This window comes from Carcharodon carcharias, chromosome 1, assembly GCF_017639515.1.
Source record: "Carcharodon carcharias isolate sCarCar2 chromosome 1, sCarCar2.pri, whole genome shotgun sequence".
NCBI lineage: Eukaryota > Metazoa > Chordata > Chondrichthyes > Lamniformes > Lamnidae > Carcharodon > Carcharodon carcharias.
Genome location: NC_054467.1, coordinates 98,375,444 through 98,402,394, shown reverse-complemented (window position 1 = coordinate 98,402,394; position 26,951 = coordinate 98,375,444). Strand labels below are relative to the sequence as shown.

The 26,951-nt window shown below is 41.2% G+C and overlaps 1 protein-coding gene across 2 annotated transcripts in view; it reads left to right on the top strand.

Moving 5' to 3' along the window:
- The window catches only part of antxr2a (ANTXR cell adhesion molecule 2a), a 311,452-nt gene extending 290,612 nt beyond the window's left edge, over positions 1 to 20,840 (top strand). Inside the window, exons 17-18 of one of the 2 annotated variants that reach the window (XR_005943132.1) lie at positions 18,952 to 19,270; positions 20,291 to 20,840. Coding sequence is in view for 1 of the 2 variants with exons in the window: in XM_041188750.1 (XP_041044684.1) it covers positions 18,952 to 18,990 (39 nt within the window). In the remaining variant the exon portion in view is untranslated. Of the gene's footprint in view, positions 1 to 18,951 lie in introns of both variants that reach the window. The other variant, XM_041188750.1, reaches the window with a different exon arrangement.
- The last annotated feature ends 6,111 nt before the right edge of the window (positions 20,841 to 26,951 follow it).

Below are 26,951 nucleotides of genomic sequence, written 5' to 3'. Positions count from 1 at the left end.
TGTCCACACAAGTAGCGCTGAGCCCTGCCGGCCGCTCACGTAAAATGGTGGTGCGCAGCCAATCAAATGGGCGGCGAATGGCTCCATGCTCGCTCCCATCCAGCCCGCCCGCCATAGGAAAAATCCAGGCCATGCTTTTCTAAGTGCATTGTTAAGAGTTCCTTAATTGATTTCAGCACTTCCCCCAATGACTAACATCAGGCTAACTGGCCTGTAGTTCCCTATTTTTTTCTCTCCTTCCTTTCTTGAATAACAGTGTTACATGTGCATTTGAATCTCCTGGGGGTCATTCCAGAATCTAGGGAATATAGCCAGTGCATCCAATATCTCTGCAACTTTTTCTTTTAGAATGCTAGGATGCAGGCCATCAGGTCTTGGGGGTTTATTGAGTTTTAGTCCTTTGATTTTGTCCAGTACTTTCTCTCTGCTGATATTATCTTAATTTCATCACTGTTATTAACCCCTAGGTTATCCTTTATTTCTGGTTTGTAACTTGTGTCATGTACTGTGGAGGCAGACACAAAATATTTGTTCAATGTCTCTGCCATTTCCTCATTCCCCATGATAATTTCTTCTGTCTTTGCATCAACATTCACTTTAGCTGTTCAGTTCCTTTTTACATACTTGTAGAAGCTCTTACAATATGTTTTTATATTCTTGGCTGGTTTACTCTCTCATTCTATTTTTTCCCTATTTGTCAACTTTTTGGTGGCCCTTGTTTCTAAAACACTCCCAATCCTCAAACTTACTACGATATTTTGCAACATTATAAGCCTCTACTCATAATCTAATACTATCCTTAACCTCCTTAGTAAGCCACAGATGGATCTCTCTCACTGAGTTTTTAAGTGGAATGTATTTTTTGTTGAACATTTTGAATTATTTCTTTAAATGCGAACGTACGAAATAGGAGCAGGAATAGGCCACTCGCTCCTCAAGCCTGCTCCGCCATTCAGTAAGGTCATGGCTGATGTGACTGTAACCTTCAGCCTACCCCCGATGACCTTTCATCCCTTGTTTATCAAGAATCTATCTACCATTGTCTTAAAAATATTCAAAGACTCTGCTTCCACTGCCTTTTGAGGAAGAGAGTTCCAAAGACTTGCTACCCTCTGAGAGAAAACAATTCTCTTCATCTCTGTTTTAAATGGGTGCTGTTTAAATGTTTAAATCTTAAACATTACCCATTACTTATTTACCAATATACCTTTTAGTCTATTTACCCAATCAACCTTAGCCAGCTCTCCCCTCAAACCTATGCTTTGGTTAAGTTTAAGATTCTTGTTTGTGATTGGAATATGTTGTTTTCAAGTTTAGATGTGGAATTCAATTGTATTATGATCTCTATGTCCCAGTAAATCCAGGAAAATGTCACACAAACATTCTACAAACTCATCTTCCAGATCCCTTTGCCAATTCGATTGACCCAGTCTATGTGAAGATTAAAGTTTCCCACAACTATTATATTACCTTTGTTACAAGGTCCAATAATTTCTTGTTTAATGCTCCGTCCAGTGGTATAATTACTGTTGGGGGCCCTATAAATTACTCCTGCCAGCATTTTCTGACACTTGCTACTCCTAACCTTCACCCATACTGATTTAATTTCCTGATTTTATGAGTCAAGATCCTTTCTCACTAACGTCCTTATATCATCCTTTTGTTATCAGGGCTACTCCTCCTTTTTCATTCTGCCTGTCTTTTTGAAATGTTGTGTACTCTGGAATGTTTATTTCCCTACTTTGGTCACTTTATAATGGTGATTGGATCTAAACCATTTACCTCTATTTGTGCCATTAATTCAGCCATCTTATTGTGGATGCTCCATGCAGTCAGATAAAGTTGCTTCAATTTTATTTTTTTATTACTATTCCCTGCATGAACCCTACTGACTGATACACTATTACTGTTAAACTGTCTGTGCATTCCTGTCCCATTCATCTTGTCTTCATTCTCGCCAAAATATTTTTCGACTGCCTCAATTTTAGTTTTTAGATTTCTAAATCACCCTTCACCTGGGGAGAGAATTTTCTCCCCATTTGTGGGGGGTTGGGCAGGAGCAGGCGTAGGAGGGCTGGCAGCCATTTTGAGTGGGCGGGCCAATTAAGGCCCGCCCAGCGTGATGCACACCCATAAGTGCTGAGCGCTCCCTGTGCGGGCGGGGGGAATAGGCTGAGTCAGGGCCTGTGCTCTTTCACAGAGCTGTCTCTGGGAGATTAGTTTGATCTTTAAAAATTTTATTAGAGAGAAAAAAAATTATTCAGACATGTCCCCTTGTGACAGTTTGACATAAGCTGGGATATGTCAATGAATTTTAATTTAAAAAAATATTTGCTTAATAAACCCTTCATGAAACCTCATCCCGCCCGTGGATTAGGTTTCATGATAAATGCGAAGGCCGCCTGGGCTCTTCGCCTGCCCGCCAACCTTCAGGTTGGATGGGCAGCTCACTTAATGATCTTAATTGGAATCTAAGTGTCCTTAAAAGGCCTTTGACAGCTCAGCGGGCATGCAGCCGACTCTGCTGCATGCACGCCGTACTAAGGGTCTGAATGATGCGTGGTGACATCAGGACACACGCCCGATGTCACCGCAAGTCATTTTATGCGTCGGCAAGCAGGGCCCACCCCTGCTCGCTGAACAGAAGATTCTGGCCCTAAACTCTCCTCCCCTTTGTCAGTTTAATACCATTTTTCCCCACCTTGACAATTTTTTGCTGGTGCACACTTATGTTTATACGCTCTGTCTCTTCCTGTCACACTCTGGTTATCATTATTGACATCGCTACCCTGCACTCTTGCCTTGTTCTTTCTCTTTAACTTTCCAAATCTCCCCTTACATGAGCATCCCTCTGACCCCCACTTCAAAACTATTAAGTTTAAAGCACACTCAACAGCCCTAGTTATACTCACCAGCACACTGGTCCCAACGCAGTTCAGGTGAAGGCCATCCCAACAGTATAGCTCCCTCTTTCCCCAGTACTAGTGCCAGCGCCCCCCCAAATCGAAACCCATTTCTCCCACACCAATCTTTGAGCCACACATTCAACCCTCTGATCTTATTTACCCAACGCCAATTTGCTATTGACTCAGGTAGTAATCCAGAGATTATTACCTTTGTGGTTCTGCTTTTTAATTTAGCCCCTGCAGTAGGATTTTTAAATCATCCTGGAATACTGTCACAAACATTGGTAATCTAAAGTTTAATCTCAATGAAAAAAAAGTTGTATTCCTTTGTGAACGGCATGGGGATAGATTTTCATTCTTTTGCTTATCATGGAAAAACGGGTTGGAGTGAGTATGAAGTAAATAAAGGAGTTTATGCCCACATAGGTTCTATGGAAGCAATTATTCAGAAGTAAGAGTCTGACAATTCCCAATGTATAAATCTTAACCAAAAAAGAAGATATGAGTGATAAGTGTTGGGATGTTGGGAAAAAGTGCCAATGCATTGAACTAATGAGAGGTCATCGACCTGAAACATTAACGCTGTTTCCTCTCCACAGATGTTACCTGACCTTCAGAGTATTTCCCACGTTTTCTGTTTTTATAACACGTTGATCATCCCTGTTTAATGATGCTCTGAGTATCTTTCAAAACCAGGAATAAAAATGTGGGTGAAAAGAAAAATCTAGGTGAACTGGCCAAGTGTTATTATTAAGGAGTTCATGCTGCAGAAGCCTATCAACAGATGTGTATTTAACTCCAGATCTGGGGCAGAATTTTGCCCTTCATGGGTGGGCAGGCCGATCGCCGCCACCGAAACGGGTCCTGCTGCCATTTTAAGTGGGCGGGCCAATTAAGACCCACCCAGCTGGCCGCCTGATGGGAAGCGCTAAGCGCTCCCTGTGCGGGCGGGAGGGGATTCCCCAACTGCCAGAGTGCGCTCTTCCGCACATGCACACGAAAGAGCGCACATCTCCCTGAGGCAAAGTGCTGCCTCAGGGAGATCGCTGAAAGGCTGGCAAATATAAAAAAATAGAACAATAAAAAATTCATTAGCATGTCCCTCCTCGTGTGAAAATGTCACACGAGATGGGACATGTTAATGAAATAAACAAAAACTTTATTAAACGATTTTTAAAAGCGCTATCAAACCTCATCCCGCCACTGGATGAGGTTTGTAAAAAAAATCTCTTATCCGCCTGCCTGTTGGGCCCGTGCACCAAGCCGGAATTCGCACGGGCCCCTCAAAATCATCGACGATTGGCAAGTTAAGGACCTTAACGAGGCCTTTAATTAATGGCGGGCGCACATCCCGCTGCATAGCGCCCGCCGACCGAAATATCGCGATGCTGCGTGTTGACGTCGGGATACTCGCGCGACATCTGCGCGCCACATTTTAAGTGCTGGCGGGCGGGCTCCACCACCCACACATCAACCAGAAGATTCTGCCTCTGGTGTTAGGATAACAAAGGCAAACAATTGCGGATAACAAACAAAGCAATTAATACCATAGGAGATTTCCGACCAAGCATATGGACATAATTGTGATCAAAGGCAAGGAACATGATCTGCGAAAGCAACATGGGGATATATTTTCCTCCTTTTGCTGGTTGTAGCAAAACAGGCTGGAGTGAGTATGAAGTGAATAAAGGAGTTGATGAACCACAGCAGGGTCACACCTACCAGTGAGTTACTGCAATAGGGTGAAGTGATAATAGAGGAGTAGAGCCACTAAAGAGGCTGTGGTTGAGTTGCGTCACTTCAATGAAGACCTGAGGATTGATTTGATTCTTTTTTTATTCTATCATGGGAAGTAGGCATTGCTGGGGAGGCACACATTTGTTGTCCATCCTGAATTGCACTTTAGAAGATGGTGGTGAGCTGCACTCTTGAACTGCTGCAGGCCATCTGGTGATTTGCTATCCCTGTTGCATTTTGTCCTGCGTGTTGCATATGCGTCTGTTTGACATTTGGTCAGCAAGTCTTCATTTTTTGCATGGTAGTCCTGAATCTCCAAGGAATGAGAGGTCAGTTTTCCAGTATACTGGCAGACAGAATGGCAGAAAGCCTTGAGTCTCTTGTTGGAAATGTCCATACTTTCAGTGTGGGCTGATAATACATTCGTCCACAAATGTTCAAATTTGTTTGAAATTTGAAGCTCCAGTTGCACCATAAACAGTGTGGGGGCCTACTCAATTAATTTAAAATAGCCTAATTCCAGGGGCAATGTTTTCCCCCTGTTGTGGGGAGGGGGGGAAAATGCGGGTGCCGGTGGCCACCCTTCAGATCGAGGTGGGGGGTGGGGGGGGGGCGGGCACAGCCATTTTACATGGGTGGGCCAATTAAGGCCCGCCCAGCGTGACGTCCACCAGGAAGCGCTATGCTCTCACTGTGCAGGGAGGGAGGATTTCCTCAGCCGGGAATGCGTTCTTTCACGCATGTGCACGAAAGAGCAAACAGATCTCCCTGAGGCTAAGTGCTGCCTCAGGGAGATCGGCTCCGATTTAAAACTTTTAATAAACATGTTTAAAATTTTTCCCTGTTATGTCCCCTCCTGTCACACTGTCACAAGAGTTGGGACACGGCCATAAGTTTTATTGAAACTTTTCTTAAAAATTTAAAAGCCCTCATGAAACCTTATCCCGCCCACTAACCTTAAGGTTGGTTGGGCAGGTCCATCAATGAGGTTAATTAGTTTTTTAATGGCCTTAACAGGCCGTGACAGTTGGTGGGCGCACAGTCGATTCAGCTGTGCGCCCGCCGAACTGAATATTTAAATTACGCGGGGTGACGTCAGGACGCACGCCCAACATATCCCCTCTCACCAACCAGAAAAACCTGCCCCAGGATTTCTGAGGAGGTTAGAGGCATCACCAGTGGGTGGGCAGAAATCCTGGGCCTGAATCCTCTGGTCAGGGTGCGGGCCCCACTCACCAGCATGTAAAATGACGTCAGATGTGCGTACCAACATCACCGTGTGTCATTCCGGTTTTCAGTTTGGTGGGCGCGCACGAGTCGGCTGCGCCCCTGCCGAACTGTCAAAGGCCTATTAAGGCCATTTAAAAACCAATAAAGAGAATTAATGGAGCTGCCTGTCCAACCTTAAGTTGGCGGGCAGGTGAAGAGCCCAGGCGGCCTTCACGTTTATCATGGAACCTCATACACGGGCGAGATGAGGTTTCATGAAGGATTTATAAATCAAATAAATGTTTAAATTAAAATTCATTGACATGTCCCAACTCATGTGACACTGTCACATGAGGGGACATGTCTGAATTTTTTTTAATTTAAATTTTGCACAATGAAATTAAACTCCCTGAGGCAACTCTGTGCCTCAGGGAGATTTCTGTGCTCTTTCACATGTCGCAGGGCGCGACTCAGCCTACTCCTCCCCCCGACTCACACAGGGAGCGCTGGAGTGCTGAGCACCTTTGGGTGCGCATCACGCTGGACGGGCCTTAATTGGCCCACCCACATAAAATGGCGGTGTGCAGCCGATCGCGAGCAGCGATCGGCTGCATGCCCAGCTTCGTCTACTCCTGCTCAGCCTCTTCAACGGGGAGAAAATTGCCCCCCTGCTCTTCTCACAATCTGTTCTACCTTTTTCAAGGCCTGCTTAGTAGTTTCAGGGTAAATGTGCTGTTCCGTCCAATTTTCCTGTTATGTTATAAACATTTCAGTGATGATTGTGCATGTGATCGCTGTTAACTGGCTGCTTAGTTGAAACAGTAGCAATGGCTATTTAGCCATGACATTTCTCCACCAATCTGTGTCAGTGCAGAAACGTGAACAGGCTTGAGGTTTCGTTATCCATCCTTGATTGATTTACAGTTGCCTGTAAATATTGTCAAAATGGATTTTTAAAAATGTATTCCTGGGATTTATTCCTGAGCTTGCATTAATTGTCCAGCCCAGTTGTTCTAACAAGGGGTTCATGGGCCTTAAATGATTCTTCTCTTCAATTGAATAACTTGTTAGGGCTCTGGAGGGGACAGAAAGAGGACAATTTTCAATAGGTGCCCACCTCTTTAATGGTGGATATATGGACATTGGGACCCTGAAAATTGGACTGTTGTCTCCAAATGTGCCAGAAGAACTTCCAAGACAATCAGGCCTCTTTTTGGGTATCCTGCACACCTGCCTGAGATCATTGGGCACCTATTTGATATATGTAAATAAGTGTCCAGATCTTGTTTCAGGATTCAAATATCAGTTTGAACAACATTAGCATGATAGTCACCAGCTCTACAATAGACCAGCATATCATGGGCAGGAGCAGTTGATAGGGTATTATTTCTAATGTTGCATACAGGGGTTCACCAGTGAATCATTAGCAATCAAAATAAGCAAATTAGTGTACTGCTGTTGCTGGCTGCTCTACTACTATTAAATTTTCCAGAGAGTATCAAGCTGAGGCTACAGTGAAAATTTTGACTATTGGCTTCTGTTAGACCTCTGGTTGCCTCTCTGGTTGTAGTGATTGGGGTGTCTTTTAGCTGGAAAGAGGAGGCACAGCTGGAAAGAGTCCATCTATTGTGCATGCCTGCTGTAAGCAGGAGCCAGGCACACTGTTCGCCAGTGTCAGTAAGTTCATCTTTTTTCCTATGGAGGCTACAAAACAGGGAGATTATAAAAAGGGCTCAGGGCTTGGTCAGGGTTGCAGCCTTCCCTCACTAGCAGGGCATCACCAGTTTTATACAGCCCAACACAAGACACTGGAACATACTTGCACTGAAGGGCTTTTACTCCCTGAACATGCAGTTGATATGCAGATTGGTGCCTAGTATCTTGGCAGTTACTATGATGCCTTCAGCCTGCACCAGCCCTCAATTTCTACTCTCTCTCATAGAGACCATTAGGTCAGAGCCTGACTACTTGTAATAAAGCTCTTAATGGAAGTCTTACCTTTGCAGCTGTGGTCAAGTCATTGAATTTCTTTTTACATTACTGCCAGGCATGTGATGTGAGCCTCTTGGATTTCATGTGCTCTGCTATCTTTTCCCACAATTGGACTGTCAGGCAACACACCCTATGTCCATCTGCGAGGAATAATAACTCTTTCCTTCTGGTCCTGTCCTTCATCAAAACCTCAACAACACTGTCAGAGAAACCGGGGACTCCAGCCACAGATATTTTTCAGCGTGAACAACGCTGTCATTCAACATTTTGCAACAGAGCCTCCCATTTTGGAGGTGCAGGATGCCTTTAAAATTTTGGAGTCTCACTGAATTTCCGATTCTTCCCTCCCAATGTCTGAGCTTCCAATGACAAGCATGAGTAGTGCTGTCAGACACTTGGCTTTTTTTTTACAACAACTGAGTAGTTTAAATGGTCAAATTCTCAACTTGTTTTAATGGGTTTAGCCAAAAGGAGGTTTGCCATCCCAGTATCATAAACAACTGTTATGCTACCACACCCATGCTTGAAGCTGGTTTTATGACTGTGTTATGGAGTTTTGATCAAAAATTCATAACAGCATTGGGAACTTTCATAAGTGATCCCTCCACTAAGCCTAAGTGGCTGTCCAGTACATGTGCCACTAATGTGTCCACATACTCAGTATGGAACTGCAGTGTGAGTAATAAACATCACTCGGGTAGCAAATACAGTGTGTATCTGAGGCCTGAATTTTCACTCCTGTGTCGGGGCAGAAAGTGCCCCGGATGGTCTGATTTACATTGAGGGCGTGGCGGTGGGGGAGGCTGACTTTTAACGAGAGCCAGGCCCACTGACCTCAGAAGCGGTCCAGAGGCAGCAACAGGGCCTGCTGGCTGTAGAGGTGGTCTGTCTGAAAGGCTGGCCTTGGTGCTTTGGCACTTCATCCCAGCTATAAAAAAAACAAGAAAACAAAACAAAAACCTCTATCCCCCACCCCTAACACCCCATCACCGCCCCCCCATATAGCACCCCTCTACTCACCCCCATGGCTTTTTACACCCCCCTATGTCAACCTATGCCCCTGTACCCAACCCCATGGCCCTTTGTAGCTCCTATACCAACTTAGTGCCAATCATGCCAACCCATGCCTTCCATCCTCACCCTTTGCCATTACACCCTTTATGATAACTCACCTAGTATCCATCATCAGCCAACCTCAGAACCCAGGCTGAGATGAAATAAAATGAAGTTCAAAGTATCTATTATTGACTTCAATATTTAAAAAAATCTGATTGATAAAAATCCATTCACTATATTTAAATGCCTTAAATTGCCTAATCCCCTATAAAAACAAGCATTTGTAATCATAACCCAACAAACATTTGTATTTATAAACCCACATTAAAAACTTTATGACTACTTGGAGCTGTCAATCAAACTGTGAACTGCCAGGTACTCCACTCTAATACTGATAGGCTATGGAATAAGTCACGCAGCACAAATCCTATAATGATAACGCTGAGGTTTATGTCTACAGACAGAGTGAAATTGCAAGCATTGATTTTTTTAAACCATAATTAAGTGCGATTTAAATGCCTTGACAGCTTGACAGTTCCATTGAGTTTATCCACTTTTTGCACACATTCATGTCTAATTTTAACTATCCCAAAGGGTAATTGATCTCTCTCAAAGGTGCACCTGGACCTATCCAAAAGGGTACCCTACCTTTCCAAAGAACCCCGATAAGTTTAGGCCTTCTCTTGCAAAGTGTGAATTCCACTTGTCGTGTTTTGGGCACCCCAGTATGAAAATTGGATCTGTATGAAGACAGCTGCATCTTTACATGTGCAGCTGCCTCCATGAACCACGGATGTGAAAACTGCAACTCTCATCCATTCCTCCACCCCCACCCCCAGTGAAAATGGTGGGTGCTGGGTTCAGAGGCAGTACTCCTGAAATCAGGGCTCCGGGGCCATTTTGGCGAAGCTGGAGACTGTCTCCGTCATTGTGAAAATTCAGGCCTGAGTGTAGAGCTCCTCTACAGTCTCCAGTCCATCTCCTAATATCATGTCCAGGAATGTAAATAAGTGCTGAATATGATCTTGGTGCTCTAGCAACCTACATTTAAAAGCAGAGCCACCAAGATTCTATCCCCATTCCACATAACATACTGACCCTCTGCTCTGTACTAAATGAGGTTTCTGGGTGAGTTGCTTCTATATCTTTAATATTCTTGTGTTATAGATTGACTTATATATACAGTGGATATGAGTTTTTTGTATTGTCCAGCGCATGTGAAAGTCGCAGTTGTTCATTCATCAACCTGTAGCATTACTCTGTGCTTATGTTATGTATGAGTTTTTCCTTTAAACATAAGAGTGGCAAGATTTTGTAACGTGATTTGTCTGTAGGAAGTTCTTTCCAACTCTACATTCATTCTGTTATAGCATGTGTAATTTGCGTAACCATGGTATTTTCACATCTAATATCTTTCCTACTATTAGGTATTAATGTTTCTCCATGGGCAGGATGTTTAGGTCGGCAAGTGGGGGTGGGGCCTGCTCGCCGACGTGTAAAATGATGCGGTCGGAACTCACGATGTCATCCCGCGTCATTTCAATTTTCAGGTTGGCGGGGGCGCAGCCAAATCAGCTGTGCACCCGCCGACCTGTCAATGGCCTATTGAGACCATTTAAAAAGTAATTGAGATAATTAATGGACTTGCCCATCCAACCTTAAGGTTGGCAGGCAGGCCAGGAGCCCTGACGGGCTTCAGAAAAAGCATGAAACCTCATCCATGGGCGGGATGAGGTTTCATGAGGGTTTTTAAAAATGTAATAAATGTTTGAGTTAAACTGATGGATATGTCCTAACTCATGTGACAGTGTCACAAGAGGGGACACGTAAGAGAAATTATTTCAACATTTAACTTCAAAGTTTTAATTCTGAGCCTATCTCCCGGAGCCTGCACTGAGCCTCAGGGAGATCAATGCACTCTTTCATGCCCGTGCGTTAAAGAGCACTCTCCCGGCTGAGGGAATCCCCCGCCCACACGGGGAGCACATAGCGCTTCCTGGCGGACGCCGCATTGAGCACGCCTTAATTGGCCCATCCACTTAAAAATGGCAGTGCGCCCCCGATCAGGATGCCAATTGGAGGCGCGCCTACCCGCGCCCGCTCCTGTGTTTCTTCCCAAATTCTTTCCCATGTCATCACAATGTTTTTTTTTCTATTTTATTTGTAATTTCAATATTCCCTCATGTTTATGCATTTTCCATACTATAGCTTCATAGTAATATTCGTGCACTACTTTTGAACTTTTTAACTCATGTATCTTTGGTTAGTCCTCCTGTCAGGATCTGAGATTGGGGAGTAAGCATCGACAGTGTCTACCATACATTGCTAATGGTTTGTGTTTTCTCTGCATTCTGAGAGAGGTGTCATCCCTCTTTAGAACACGTTGTTCACATTGCTCCATGATGGTGTTCATTAGCGCCACAATATAGGATAGGCTGAGTTGGATATCATTAGTTAACATAATGGTGTTCAATTTCACTTACTTGCAGGGAAGATCTTTGAGTGTAATTAGGAGAAGCAGTTGGATGAAGTTGGTCCCTCTGGGGACTCTTGAGTTTGAAATATACAATCTGATATAATGGGGCCTATTCCAAGAAGGAAGGAGATTCCCGGAGATGTATTTAAAATTATGAGATAATTGGAAAATAAAATCAGGAGGAGTGTACAACAGGTGGACAATCCCTGTCAAAATTGAAAGCTTTGCCAAATGCTAGCATTACTGGTCTATGTGAGGAGGAATTTCTCAACAATATGTGGAGTTGATGAGTTAACAAGCATTCTGAGAGATGGATTGCCCCCTGATTCACATACTCCATCTCTAGGACAGAAATTACTGTTCCAGAGATGTACTGAAGAGGCAAAAGAAAGAAACTGGCATCTATGCTTGGTGGTGCTTGAAATTACTGTGGAATGAAGAACTGTCCTTCATGCAATAAGTTGTCTGACCTCATGTGGCGTAAACTCTCAGTCTCTTTCATGTAATACCTAGGGGCAGGATTTTCGGGCCGCCAGGTGGGTGCAGCGGGCTGGCCTGGGAGTGGCCGGGAAACTGTCCGCCACCCACAATGGGCCCCGACCATGATTTCACACTAGCTGGCCACTTTGCGGCCTGCCGGTGTGAAAGATGCGCTGAGAAGCTCAGCAGTGCCAGGGTGAGGGCGGGAGGAGGGCAAGCACAAGAGTCTGCGCATGCGCGGGGGAACGGAAACTGAAAGTTCCCTGAAGGCCGAGAGATGCCTCAGGGAGCTGAAGGATTTTAAAGTCAAAAATAAAGGTGATGAAATTCAGAAAAACTCCTCCACATAGGACTCACTCAAATGAACAGAAACATACTAAAAATTATGTCAAAACATTTTTACTTTTGTTTTTTATTAATGTCAGAAACCTCATCCGGCCTGTGGAGGGGATTTCCTCAAGAACGCAAAGGCCGCCTGGCCAACGGTCAGTTTGGACGGGCAGCGAAAAATCCCTGTTAATTAATACTTTAATGACTTTAATAGGCCTCTTAATTGTCGGCGGGCGCACTGCTGACTCTCGCTCGTGCCCGCCAACCGAAATATTGCGCGAGTGTGCAATGACATCAGGATGCTCACAAGACATCACACCCGCTATTTTATGCCCGATCAGGTCGGGCGCATGCCCACACACAGGATGTAAAATTCTGCCCCTAGGAGTTTTGCTGGTTCCTCTACATGGCATCAAATTCTGTTCATGACAAGGTTATGCTATCTTCCCCAGGTACTCACTTGAAAGATTTTGTCAGTGCATGGCATGTAACAAAATCACAAACACATTTATAATGAATACAACTACAGTATTTACCGGGATGTAATCTTCAGCTATCATGTTCTGGTCTGTAGCTTGCTCAGTTTTTGAACCATGAAACTTGGGCTTTCACTTCGGGCAAAATTTTTCCATCGGCATGCAGGGAGGTGGTGCCCACTCGCTAGCACTTAAAATGACGCGGGGTGACCTGTCAACGGCCTATTAAGGCCATTAAGAAACAAATTCATCTTATTAATGGACCTGCCTGTCCAACCTTAAAGTTGGTGGGCAGGCCAAGAGCCCAGGCGGGTTTGTGAAAAAGCATGAAACCTCATCCATTGGCAGGGTGAGGTTTCATGAGGGTTTTAAAATTTTAATGAAAGGTTACAATAAAAGTTATGGACGTGTCCCAACTCATGTGACGAGGAGATGTGGCAGGGAAACTTTTTAAACTCCTTTCTTAAAAATTTCAAAATGGAGCCGATCTCCCTGAGGCAGCACTTTGTCTCAGGGAGATCTTGTGCTCTTTCACATGTATGCGCGAAAGAGCGCACTCCCAGCTGAGGGAATCCCCCTTACCTGCACAGGGGGCACATAGCGCTTCCTGGCGGACGCCACGCTGGTGGTGCATGTAAACTGTTGGTGCACCCCTGACCGGGGTTGTTGATCAGGAGCCTGCCCGCTCGCACCCGCTCCCACTCTTCCTCCCCCAACGGGGGAAAATTTTTCCCTTAATTCTATCCTTTTGAAAAGTTTGGTATGCTGTGAAGGTATGATAATTAACAGTGCTACTTGATGAGTTTTTTCTCGAAGCCTTGCGCTGCAACAGGTGCCTCTATTGTGGCAGTGCATTTGTATGGGGATTGCAACAGATTGCAACGCTCAGGACCAGCACGGGGATCAAAGCCACAACCTTGGTGTTATTAGCACCATGCTCCAACCATCAGAGATAACCAGCCACCAGTTGATTAGATAAACAGGCCCCTTAATTCTTGACAATTAAGGATGATTGCTTTGTTTGATTCTTGTGCTTTTTCAGCCAACCTCATATGGGACTTAAAGGGTACTGCACTGCTAAGTCAAAAGCTACAATGACTTGCCTCCTTAATAGATATTGTAATTGGGGAATAAATTACACACATGAACTTCAGAGGGGGCCTAAATGATGTTGACCAATCCATGCTGGGCATTATTCTTTGTAGAAGAAACGTGCTGTACCTATTATAGGTTCCCTTCAGCTGATGACCAAGGTCAGTGCCAAATGATTTCATTCAGCATGTTTTACATTGTAGTCTTGGGAAATGGTGCACCAGTTTTATTGCTATGAAACTTAAAAAGGTCAGGGGTTATTGTTCTAATATCTACAATAACTTGATAAAAGTGATCAGCATGAGGAGAACAGTTCTATTTGTCGTGTAGTAGTTGGCTGGTGCACAACAGTGACTGGACTTAAGAAAAAAGTATTGGCTGTAAAGCACTTTCCGATAACCTGTGATCGTGAAAGGTCCTATATAAGTGCAAGTCTTTTCTTTAATAGTTGTTTCAGTATTATTGCTTTCAGTGGTAATGCTTTATAGCTTGTGTTTTTGGGACTGCTTGACTGCCAATGGCAGTAACCTACCATTATAGAACCTGCTGTATTCCAGACAGGTGCCATAACAGACAGGCAAACTGCTCCAATAGTTGACCATGCATATGGTGAAGATAAACATTTACCCTCCATGTGCCTTAACTCCATTGAGGTTGCACATGTAGAAAAATAATCTGCCTGTGCTGTTCAGAAGAATTTTGTTTCACTTGCTGAGTTTGGTTTTAAATATTTCCCAAGTTCCCAATCTAGTTGGTTTTCATGCATGTATTGATTACAATTTTAGAGGAAAGGTTAAGACAGTAAAGGAGGAGACTGTAGGATACATATTTCTATAGCAGTAATTAGCAAGTTATTTGTGCATATGTCTGCCTATGAATAAATAGAAAAGCCAACTGTCAAATACTGTACCTGCTGCAGCAGCCAAGAATATGAAACATATTTATAATGTGCGTACTCTTTTGTCGGAGGTCCCTTATTCATTAGAGCTCCTTAATTTGTGAAGGAGTGCATGGACGAGATGTATTTGTAATGTTCAGAAAATGGTTACTATGCATTTAACTCATGGACCTCATTTCAAGGTATGTCCATTAAGGGACCACTTATATCTACTATAAATAGATTCACTGGTCCATGTTAAATCTGTATAGGAATAATTCACACCTTCTTAGATTTCAAAGCTAGAATGCTTATTTAAAATATATTGAAGTCAAATGTAAAACATTAAAGGCACATATTTGGTTTGCATAGTTCCACTTGTAATGTGACCATGGAGGCCTGGCATCACTTTTCATGCGTGGCCTGTGCCACTAGCTGTCCCCTATGCAGCCCGTATTCCATTCTTTGAGGATAAGGGCAAAAGGATAGGTCTATCTCCTGAATGCACCAGATGATGTTAATTCAGCATTATCCTGATGGCAGACAGTCCAACTGGCTGTGATGCCACTGTTCCAAATTTGGGCAACAAATTTGTTGACCATACAAGTAAAACCCAGCATGAAGCAGCAAGGTGAGCTCTGTTTTAAGGTGTCCAAGCACCTTAATTGCAAGTTTTCTTTTACCTTTTTCTATTGCAAGAACGTGGAAGTATTCTGGAGTGTTTTTGGAGGTGTTGTGACAAGTTCGTGAATTTGCTAGATAATGTTGCCAGATCCTCATGGGGTAGGGGTAGCGGCGGGTATAAGATTTCACGCAAAGGCTGCAACAGGTAGGACGGCATCCGCGGAAATGCCTCTGGGTCTGCAGAACAATGGGGAGATGGAACAGAGTCTGTGGCGAGGTCAAGCTCTGCTCCATACCCTCTGCCAAAGTGGAGCTGGGGTCCTCCATGCTCCTTGACAGCAACAAGAGACAGCCTGGCAGGCAAGCCAATGCATCTGGCATCTTGGTGTGCAAACCCATCAGCATAGCCGTCAAGGTAATCTTCTAAGTTCTCTGCAGTAGTAGGAACATAGAACTTAGGAGTAGGCCATTCGGCCCTGTGAGCCTGCTCAACCATTCGATAAGATCATGGCTGAACTGTCTGTGTCTCAACTTCACTCTCCTGCCTACCCCCCATAACCCTGACTCCCTTGTTTATCAAAAATTGAACTCAGCCTTGAATACATTCAATGATCCAGCCTCCACTGCTCTCTGGGAAAAAGAGTTTCACTTACTAACGACCCTCTGAGAGAAAAAAATTCCCCTCATCTCTGTCTTAAAAAGGAGACCTCTTATTCTCAAACCGTGTCCCCTAGTTCTAGTCTCCTCCACAAGAGGAAACATCCTCCCCGTATCTGCCCTATCACGCCCCCTCAGGATCTTTTGTGTTTCAACGATCACCTCTCATTCTTCTAGACTCCACTGGGAATAGGCCAAACCTGTTCAACCTTTCTTCATAAGATAAGCCCTTCATGCCAGGAATGTGTCTGAATCAATCTTCTCTGAACTGCTTCTAATGTAGTTAGATCTTCTTTCAAATAAGGAGACCAGAACTGCACACACTATTCCAGATGTGGTCTTTTATATTCCTTGCAATAAACACCAACATTCCATTTGCTTCCTAATCCCTTCCTGCACCTGCATTTTAACTTTTTGCGATTCATGTACCAGGACACCCAAACCCCTCTGTACCTCAGAATTCTGCAATTCCTGTCCATTTAAATTTATTTAATATATTCAAATAGTAGTACCCATTTGCCACCTTGCCCTCTGCTGAGTTGATGCACAAACTATCTTTTTACCCTGGCCTGGCTGCAGACCACTCGTGCCATATGATTCAGCACATGGTGACCTCAATTCCCTACTTGCCTCCAAGATGTGTGCAGTTACAATACCTAAGCTGGAGGCTGTGAGTGTCAGGTCAGGTGACAGGGTTTCTTCATCAGTGCTTCCTGTTTGCTTTTCTTCCTCCTGTGGCTGGAGAGGCAATGGGGTGTCTGATAGGAAGAACTCAGAAGAGGAAGGTTAGTGGCTGTAAGGGGCCTATGGTCACAGCATAGCAACATGCTTATCATGACAAATAGCAGAATGAGGGTGAGCTGGAGTTGAGAAGGGGCATAGGCAGGAAAATTTAGCCATTTCCAATGTGACACCCATTGCTTGTTCCATGATACCTCTACAGGGCTCAGGAAATGCAGGTGTTCTTGCTGGTTCTGCTCTGCTCCCTTCTGTTGTGTGTCACCTTGTCCTGCGAGAGAGGCAGAATGCCATTTGTGGTTGGATGATTTTTAAAAATTCATTCATGGGGTGTGGGCATCACTGGCTAGGCCAGCATTTATTGCCCATCCCTAATTGCCCTTGTCCAGAGGGCATTTTTAAAGAGTCAACCTGGAGTCACATGTAGGGAGACCAGGTAAGGACAGCAGATTTCCTTTCCTAAAGGGCATTAGTGAACCAAGTAGGTTTTTATGGCAATCGACAATGGTTTCATTCCAGATATTTATTGAATTCAAACTCCAACATGCGTGGTGGGATTCGAACCCAGAGCATTACCCTGAGCCTTTGGATTAGCAATCTAGTGACAATACCACTATGCCACCACCTCTGTGCCTGCTACAGTTAAATAGCTGGAGGTATGTGGAGACAGTGAGAGAGGGGTGTGAGGCTGGGAGTATTGGTAGGTATTTAAGGGTGAAATGGAGTATCTTGATGCTAGGTATAAGTCTCAAGTGCCAGAAAGTGCTACTGGGTGAGTAATGGGGGGGGGGTGTGGTGCATTGCACAATGTGAGGGACTGGTGGTATGGTGAGTAGGAGATGTCATGTGATGATGTATTCACTGACTTTGATCACTTCATGAAGCCATTGGACTGCTTTTGGCATTGTGGTCGAGGACTCAGGACCAGACTCTGGGAATTCCCTCCCTGGCCACCTGGTTGTTAATGAGGGTGGTCCATGAGGATCTCCTAGCACCATCACCCCACCCCTACAGAACATGGCTTCCTTCCTTCTGCCTCCTTCTACCACTAATGCTTGCAGTGCCACATCCATCACTCTGGAACCGCCTGCCCGCCTGTGTTCACTTTGCAATGATTTCTGTGGCTGTACTATTTTTGTGTAGTTTCCCCTTAAGATTCAGTCTGCCTTTAAGAAGAGCAGACTGACTGGACCACATGATTAGCAAACAACGCTGCCAGGAGCTCTGCTGTGCACAGAGACTGCAAGCAGCATGGGAAGCAAAGGAGCAGCGTGGAGCTGCTCGGCCCAACATTGCTATCAGTAAAATGAGGTGGGTAGATGAAAATTAAGTCATATCCACCTTGATTTCAAATGCCACAGGCAAGTCATGAATTGTGACCCACCCACCCGCCCAGAAAGCAAAGGAGCCCACATTCTGGCCTGAAAACCACTGAATAAAACCAAAAACTACTTTGTTAAATAATGCATTTTGCATTTAAAGATGCACAGGCATTTTCTTACATTTTTGGATTTAGTGTTGGTATTAAATCCTTCTGATTGATTGTATCATGGTTCAGATTCATAGATAAGTTCCTTCAGCCCATTCCAAAATGTCCAGACATTAAAAAGAGCACCCCCTTCTGCTTCACTATAGTATGTTCAAATGTTTCCTTGCTCACATTTCCTGTACTCTCTCAAATTGAAGCTTTAAATTTGGTTGATGCACACCAGTCTTAATGTTGTGAATGCATATCCAGTAGGATCTAGACTGAGACTCGCCATTTGGATCCTTGCAGCCATCAGGTGAGACTTTCAGCCCAGCCTAGACTGTATCTAAAGCATGAAGTGTGCTACTCAGCCTTCAAGAAGTTCCCTTCACTGCTGTTGTATATCTGTTACTTTCTGCCGTTTTGTGTTTACTTGTATTGTGTGGAGATACAGAATGGAATGTCAACTGTAGCATTCAGCAAAAGTGACAGGTTACAACCCAGGTCATGATGGTATCATTATTTTTAACTTCAGGAAGCTCCAGTTCCATGTAAAGTAATGGCAACTCAATCAAACCCAACAACAAGTAACATTAGCTAATGGGAGTTCAGTCTATATTGTGAAACAATGTTAATGATATTGCTTCCTGTACCTGAATTATTTATTACAACTGAATATAAAGAGTAAAAGATGAGGAAAAATTAAGGCTATTAGCACATTTAAAGGTTGCTAACTATTCTTATTTATACTATAAGTTAATAGCAGTTAAATTATGTATTCACACCAAATTGTTTCTTTGGATAATTGCCGTTATTTTTCCTTTGCTTTTCAGGGCCGCTGTATAAACTTCAGCCGAGTCCAGGCACAGTAGAAATGATGAAGCTAGAGCTGCTTTATTTTCTGTACTACCTACTGAGGAATGGCAAAGGATTCTTAACTTCCAATGGACATCAATAACCTTCTATAGAAAAAGATGGGGGGAAGAAACGCCATCTTCATGGTGCATTTTGCTAACTCGTCACAAAACTGCAGCAAGAGCAATGCAGATTTCCCTTCAATCTACCAAGAACTGTACAGCGATAACTTGACAGATGAGCTGCTTCTCTCCTAACCACTGGCCCAGAGTAATGGCACGACAGCAATGGCACAAAGTAAACATTAGCCATCCTCTCCCAAAAAAAATCAATTGATTCTTGGCGCTTGAAGTCACTTTGAACTTTTTTTCCAGTCTGAATGTAGTCTGACTGTTATATGCTGTTTTGGGTAATCATATTTTATAGACAGAGTGTATTGTCAAAATAGAACCTATTAGCCACAGGCGGAGCAGCAATCCCACCAGGCCTACCCGGTGCATAAGTTCATTGCCTTTCAGCGATGTCACATCACAAGATCTTTCCAACTTCACCACTTTACAATGCCTTACGGGAGTTGTCTGACTGAAAATCTTGTCATTTTTCACTGAAAAGTGCACACGCATGACAAAATGTAGACAGGATGCCCCAAGGTATGGGAATCAGCTAGACTTTGCCCTTTAGTTTTTGAAGACACCTTTCTTTCATTATGTACCGAGAAAGGAAATTAATAGAGCGTTATCTTACAGCAGTACAGCCTATAACCAAAGATCCTCTGTAGAAATTGAGACATTGGTGCTCTGAGGCCTGACATAGTGGATGGTGCTTTGCCATTGCTGTAATCCTGTGTTCAGTAGCTCATAACGTGTTACCCTATTAAAGCATATTCATTGATCTACGTACTTCTATTAAACAAATAAATAAGATAAAATAGAGCAGCACTGTTACAACCCAAGGTTGTATAGGCTGGTATACCCCCATTCTTTAAATCTCCAAGGGCTTTACTGTGTCACAAGCCAGCAACTCTCTTTGCATGAGAATTTCAAAGTTTAATTAATATAATTAAAGGCAACAGCAAGCAGCAGCCTGTGAAGATTTTTGCTCATCTTTTTTATGCTTTTTGACATTGAATGACCTATTACTATTTAAGCTTTGCTTGGATTTTTAAAACATACTTTGCCCTGGTTACGTTCGAAAGAGAAAAAAGGTACCCATGTTTGTAACCAAACAGTGCAGTTATATTATCCTACTGCAGCCCCTTTTCCAAACATTGTGGAAAAATATATTTAATGATTTTTTTTTTCCAACCGCCTTGTCAAGACGACGATCCCAAATGATGTCCGTATGAGCAGAAACACTGTGGGGGAGAAGAAAGCAGCAGCTGAGAAAAAGCTCGAATGATGCAGTCACTTTCGATACTGTACATGAAATGCAAAATGGATATTCGAGTCGAAACCTGACAAAGCGCGCCTGCTTTGATGTGAACTGGTATAGACAATGACCAGTGGCTGGGTCAGTAGGATGTCTCTCTGCGAGCAGGGGAGCTTATCAAATGACACTAAAAATAAGTTCAACAACCATCACATTTGAGAGAACAGGCGAACATTTCACATTTGGTGGGCAAGCAAGTGCGCGAGATGGGGAGAGCGATAGTGAAAAGTCCTGGTCTAATTATGCTTTTGAGCTGTTCATCAAAATCACATGGGACATGAATATTTCCCTTGGTTTACATGCAAAATGTATGATGTTGCCAAAAGAAGCTGTGTCTGTAACCACTTGCTTAATCTTTTGCTCATTATTATTTAAGGTAATGGCAAAATTGTAAGTACTACCTATCAGTATGTCACAAAATAAATTTTACTAGAATTTTTGAATCTGCTTGATTTTTATGAGATGATTTAAACAAAATTGGAGATTTTAAGAATCTGTAGAATTGGGTTCAATATCTCTGTTTTTAATTAAGGGATCACACTGTTTTCCAAAGTCCCCCCTTTTACTTAAGGACCGTCTCCATCTAGCCAAAGCTTTGTGCACACTTCAGTTTACACCAAATTTAGAACAAACTGGATTAGTTTAATGTTGTACAGATTTGTGTTATTATAAGAAATTTGACCTGTTAAGTTGCTTAATAAATATAAGTGTTAATTTTCTTAACTTGTGCATAAGTAGAATTAAAACAAAACAGTCCCCAATAAAGCCCAGGTGCCTGCTGCATTGCTGAAGTACACTGTAGTGCACGGTGCAAACTCAGAATTTGGACTTCTGCAAAGTCAACACAGACAATCCAAATGTATTATTATAACCTTTTGTAACAGGTCAGTATAACGTACATTTAAAAGTGTTTAAAATACAATTGAAAGTCCCTTGCATACATCCACGTGTGGAATGACAGCACATAATGTCAAATAAGGATACTGTTAAAACTAAGTAAAATATATTTATTATTCATTCTTTATATTAAAAAAACTACACAAACTGGTTTGTTGACTGCCAACCATCTCCTCAAAGATCTTGAGTAATAATTTCTTCCTTTGGAATGATATACAACAGCAACAATAATGAATTAAAAAGAACCGACTCTAATATTTTAGCCAGGATAATATCCAATCATGGAAAACTCACTGGACTGTATGAATGTAAAAGTCATACACAGAAAAACATTTAAAGCTGAGAAACAATTGAAAATTGTATAGAAGCAAAATTTCACACTATGGTAGCTTTTAGATATTTGTCATTTATCTACAAATTACCAAGTTACATGTTTCACAAAGGCTAATCTGGAGGGCAATTTTTTTTAAACACATTCAATTGGTATAAAGTTATAATTATGCAAGGGCTTTCAGTCTGATTTGCTTTGTTTAGGTGAACGCTTCGTTCCAATTTTTTTTGATAACAAGATAAACCTGTGGGACAATAAAAATGAATAAGGTTATACCTGTGGATGGAGATTTGGATTGTGACTTTATTTACGGGTATAAATTAATTTTCAGATGGTTTAGATAGGCCTGGTGAAATTGAACTAGAATGGATAATGTATTTTAACTTTTTACTCACAACTGTTGACTTTAATTTTTGTATTAGGCAGAAGATTAGTTAGTTGTATGTAATTCAGAACTATATGTGTAACAACACTTCTAAAAGCAACTGAAAATAAAACATAAAAATTCTGTGCTATGATAGCCAGCAAAAATTCTATCACAGCCCATAATCTATATAGTTCATTTTACTTTACAAGTGCAAGTGCTCGAAAACTGTACATTATGTTCAATTCTGTTTTTAGGATTGAGTGCAGAAAGGAAGCTCCATTTGGCCATAAATATACAATTTTGTCAGTTTACATAAAGTGCTATTTTTCAATTCATTAATATGTGCTCAGTGAACAAATTTGGGCTTGCAGTATACAAGTACAAAGGGACATTTCATCTACCGTGATGGCAGAGACAAATCCAAATTCTGTATTTTGCTTCACTTTGATAGCCTTCAAGAGATTTGCTGAAAAGTTAACCTAAATTGATAAGTTTCTGAGCAACATTTTCAAAGACCTTAATTAGAATTGTATGATATGGCAGTGGGAGACATAGAGGTGTCCTAGGACTTAATGATCAATTCATACAAATAATTTTCCTAAGATTCCATTGGACTTGCTTGAGCATTACAAAGAAGTATTTCTTAGCATTATTGTATTTTCAATAAGCAAATAAATGTACAGAACCACTTGTTTAACCAATATTGTAGCCCTTATTTGTAGGTACAAGCCAAGAAAGTAAATCACTTTTTACATTTAAAGGGGGTGAATTTTGATTGTGTTAAAATTGTAATGAATGTGCCAATGTAATTGTATAACATTCAAGTGCCCATTTTTTAAATAAAAGTATTAAATCTTTATTTCAAACAAGTTAACACTTTTATTTAATAGTGGACAAGAGTATCATAGGAAAGTATTTAGTGTTCATTACTAATATTATACAATGCCGCATCAACCAGTAAGATAGTGACTTTGAATTTAGACCTGATTTTGATTGGTAACTGTATTAATGCAATAGGGTTAGTGTTTTTAGTCCAGCATTAGCAGTTTCTGCAGCAAAATTAAAAACATCTTTCCATTGTATGCTTAAAAAGGACATAATTATTTGTTTTATTAAGTCCTTGAAAGTATAAATGCACCAAGTTGAATAAAACAGTTTAACAATTTCTTATCAAATTTCTCTGATCACTATTTTAATGAAGACTTAATTCATTTATTTTAATTTAATAAAATAGTTTATGGACCCAGCCCAAGAATTTAATAAAAATATTTCTCCAAAATTATTTTTGTTTCAAATGAAGCAACTGGAAACAGTAGACCTCAGCTTCATTGATAGCCTTACTATTTTAGGCATTTATTTCAACCACTAACTAAATAGAGGAAAAAACCTGGTACAAAAATTAAAATAGCATTTCAGCCTCTGTTTCAGCTGAATGTGACCTAATTGTCTTGCAATTAACTTTATTAGTCAGACACAACTGAATCCATTCTACAGTATCAGAAATTCCTACAACTATGATCACTATCAGTACAATGCATATATCAGATTAAAAGCTATCCTCAGGTTTTAGGCAGAATTCACCCTTTCATGGATCAAAAAGAAAAATAATTTTAATCCACAAATTGGCATAATGTGTCAATAAAAATTAATTTTTACATTCTTGAGAATTCTAACATTTATATACATGAAATAATGTTCATATTTGATGTGGCATTGATCGAGTAAAAATTATAGCCTAGAAATTACAGACATCAGATGATGAGATGTCTTTGTCTTTTTTACTATAGGTGTTAATCACTTAAATAAATGAGTTAAGTCTTCATCAAAATAGTGATCAGAGAAATTTGACACAAATTTATTAAGCATTCATACAATAAGATCTTTACCCCACAATGACTCATCATTGATTGCATTTTCAATATTTTACTTAAGTTATGTTCAATTACTCAATTTATTTTAGCAGTTTATATTAGCACTTTAATTTTTTGCTGTCACCATTTGTGCTATCTGCGCATTTATAGCCAAAAAACATTTTTACTTGTTAAAAAGGTGATTGGTGTTGTATTTTGATTTGAACTAATTTGTGGCTTACTGCATTTTTACAATTGTAACTGTTCAGTCCAGCGCATCACTTCACATGTTACAGGAAGTTTTAAAAGTCCATTTCTTCATGCAACAAAATTAAACTGATACTGGGAATTACAAATCAGTCCACATCATGGATATGGATCTTCCTCCGTTACATTCAGTGCAATTTGTGGACTAGGATAGCTGTTGTAAAATGAATACTGTGCCCATATTTTCTGTTCACCACTTTAAATGCAAAGAAAGTAAAACTATTAAACACTGTAAACTTAAATTACTGCTATTTATATGAATTTGCAGTGCTGCATGGTAACATGTAAATAGTTCGTCTGCAGATTCATGCCCTGCAAGTAAAATTTAAGAGTGGGTCAAATTTTTAAACATAAAGCCAACAACCCAATTGTCTATATTGTCTTCCTTCTTTGCACCTCAACCCCTCTGATTTCAAACTGAACATTTTCTCTTTCTAACAATCGCGGATCCACTTGCAATTTTTTAAATTAAATGTGACCTGATAATGCTAAATATTTTAATCACTCACTGACTATGCATCTAGTTTATTTTACCTCATTGCAAAATTCTCTTTGCTAACACTACATGATATACAATTGTCGCTGTCGGCATCCAGATTGTAGAATTTAGAAACCCTGGTTGCGTACTTTACAAAGCCATGAGTTATGCCACTCTGTTTATCATCTTATTTTAAGTAGTAGAGGCATTTAGAAACCAACAGTCTAAACTTGTTACCTTTTTCCACTTTCTTTAAAAAAAAAACTAAAAACCTGATGTAAGTTAATAATTTCACATATCTGAAACAATAAGTGCAAGTGTGTGTTGCAGCCAGGTTGCCAGCCAGGAAAGCAGGTTCCTTCTCCCATGTTTACACACGTAACTCAACGCAGAGCTGTACTTTCTTTTTTTAGCACCTTTAAGTACGTAAAAATTCTGCCTTGTCACAAGCAGGGCATCTGTCCAATCTGACAATATCTCCAGCCTTTTTTTTTCCCCAAACTTAGCTCACGGCGGAAAAGCCACGATAGATCAATCGTATAGTAATAGAGCCACGAGCCACGTCAGTCTTTTTTTTTTTCGCCTGCCTTCATAGGAGTTGTTCAGTTCAGGTTGTGTTTGTGCATGTTGGGGGTCTCTGACTAACAGGCTTAATAGTTCGACGCCCTTTAGAATGTGAAATACTGAAATCCTAAACATCAATATTCATGTGTTTGCCCAGTTACACTCAAAATTTTATGAAATGCTTTGAATTAAATGCCAAGAAGTTATTTAATAGTATACCACACATGTTTGTATATTTTCAAATACTCTAACAAAAGCATCCAATGGAATAGAGTGAAGGTCCAACGTTGCTACAGGACTCATAGACAAGCCAAGAGAGGAAAAACAATTCACCGAGTTATCCACAGAATGAAATTTAGCATTTTTGAAATAAATGAACTCATTTTATGTAGGGATTGCTTGCAAAATTAAAAATCCCTATTAACCCTTTGGGTACCAAAAGGATTCATACAGTAACTTCACTGATATATGCATTTTCAACTGGAAGTATTATAGCACTTTGGTGTGGCTATTATGAAGTAATATTTGTAGAACAGTTCAAGCACTTAAAAACAATAAATTCTACATAAATCAAATTTTTAAAAATTACATTTTGGGTTTTTTTGAAGCAGAAACCTGGCAACAGTCCTCAAAAGAGGAAATAGTGCTTTTGTGCCTATATCTGAAGGGTGTGTTGTATTAGTTTTGTCTTAATCAGGAAGATATAATGATGAAAAAATTGTTCCTTTGTATGACACTGGCAGAAAACAAGAAAACAGGATAAAATAGCCACCTTGGCAATGACTTCCAAAAGGCGAAATAACCCACTCCTGTTCCTATGTTCCCACCCCACCCCTCTCTTTTTAATTTGATGGTCATTGGCCACATGGGAATTATAAATGGGAAATTGGACACAGAGCAACAGCTAAGCAGTGAAATGTCACATTTATGAGTAAGAGGGCTGCCCTGTGTTTTTTCCATGCTTGGTCAAGAGTCATTTCATCTTTTGCGTTGTTCTAGCTTTAGCCTCTAGATATTGTTAGAACAAAATTTTGATCCTATACCTCAGAACAAATAAGGGGCATACTGAAAAAGAGCTTCAGCATAACTTCCAATGTCTCAAATTGTAAAACATCATAACCTGTATGTCACATCTAGTCCAAAAGTAATTTCTAAAATAACCCACATATTTTGTCTCTCTTTGAGATACTTTTATAATAAGGTACTAAAATTGAACACACATATTTAGTCATGAGGTTTTCTATTAGATAACTTTTAATGCTGGAAATGGAACATGATATCCAGAGTAAATATCAGCACAATTATTCTTTTTGGCTCAGCAAAGAAACACAGCAATTTTTTATAACAAATGAGACAAGCTGACACTCCAGCTGAGAGGATTAAAGGACATCTAGCTAGGAGGGCTAAAGTTTTAACTCTTAGAATTTTAGATAATCTGTAATCGTAACATGAAGCAGAATTTTCAGTAGCCCAGAGTTGAGAGGAACTCCTAGTGTTCTTATTGTAAGTGAACTAATGCTGTCAGACTGAAATCCCAAGCTTGAGCACTTTTTCCTACAGTGTCCTTGTGCTCACACAGCCTTAACTTGTGGCAGTGAAGTTTTAAAATACCCATCTGTGTGTGCCTGGCTTGCACCTATCATTCTGATGCCACAGTTACCAGCAGCACAGCCTACTTGTTAAGGACAAACATGTGTCAGACCCAGGGTTCTAGTCCTTGTCCCAAACCATTCTGAAAGATCATTTGAAAAATGCCAGTGTTATCAATCAGAAATGAGTACTTTGGCAAACTACTC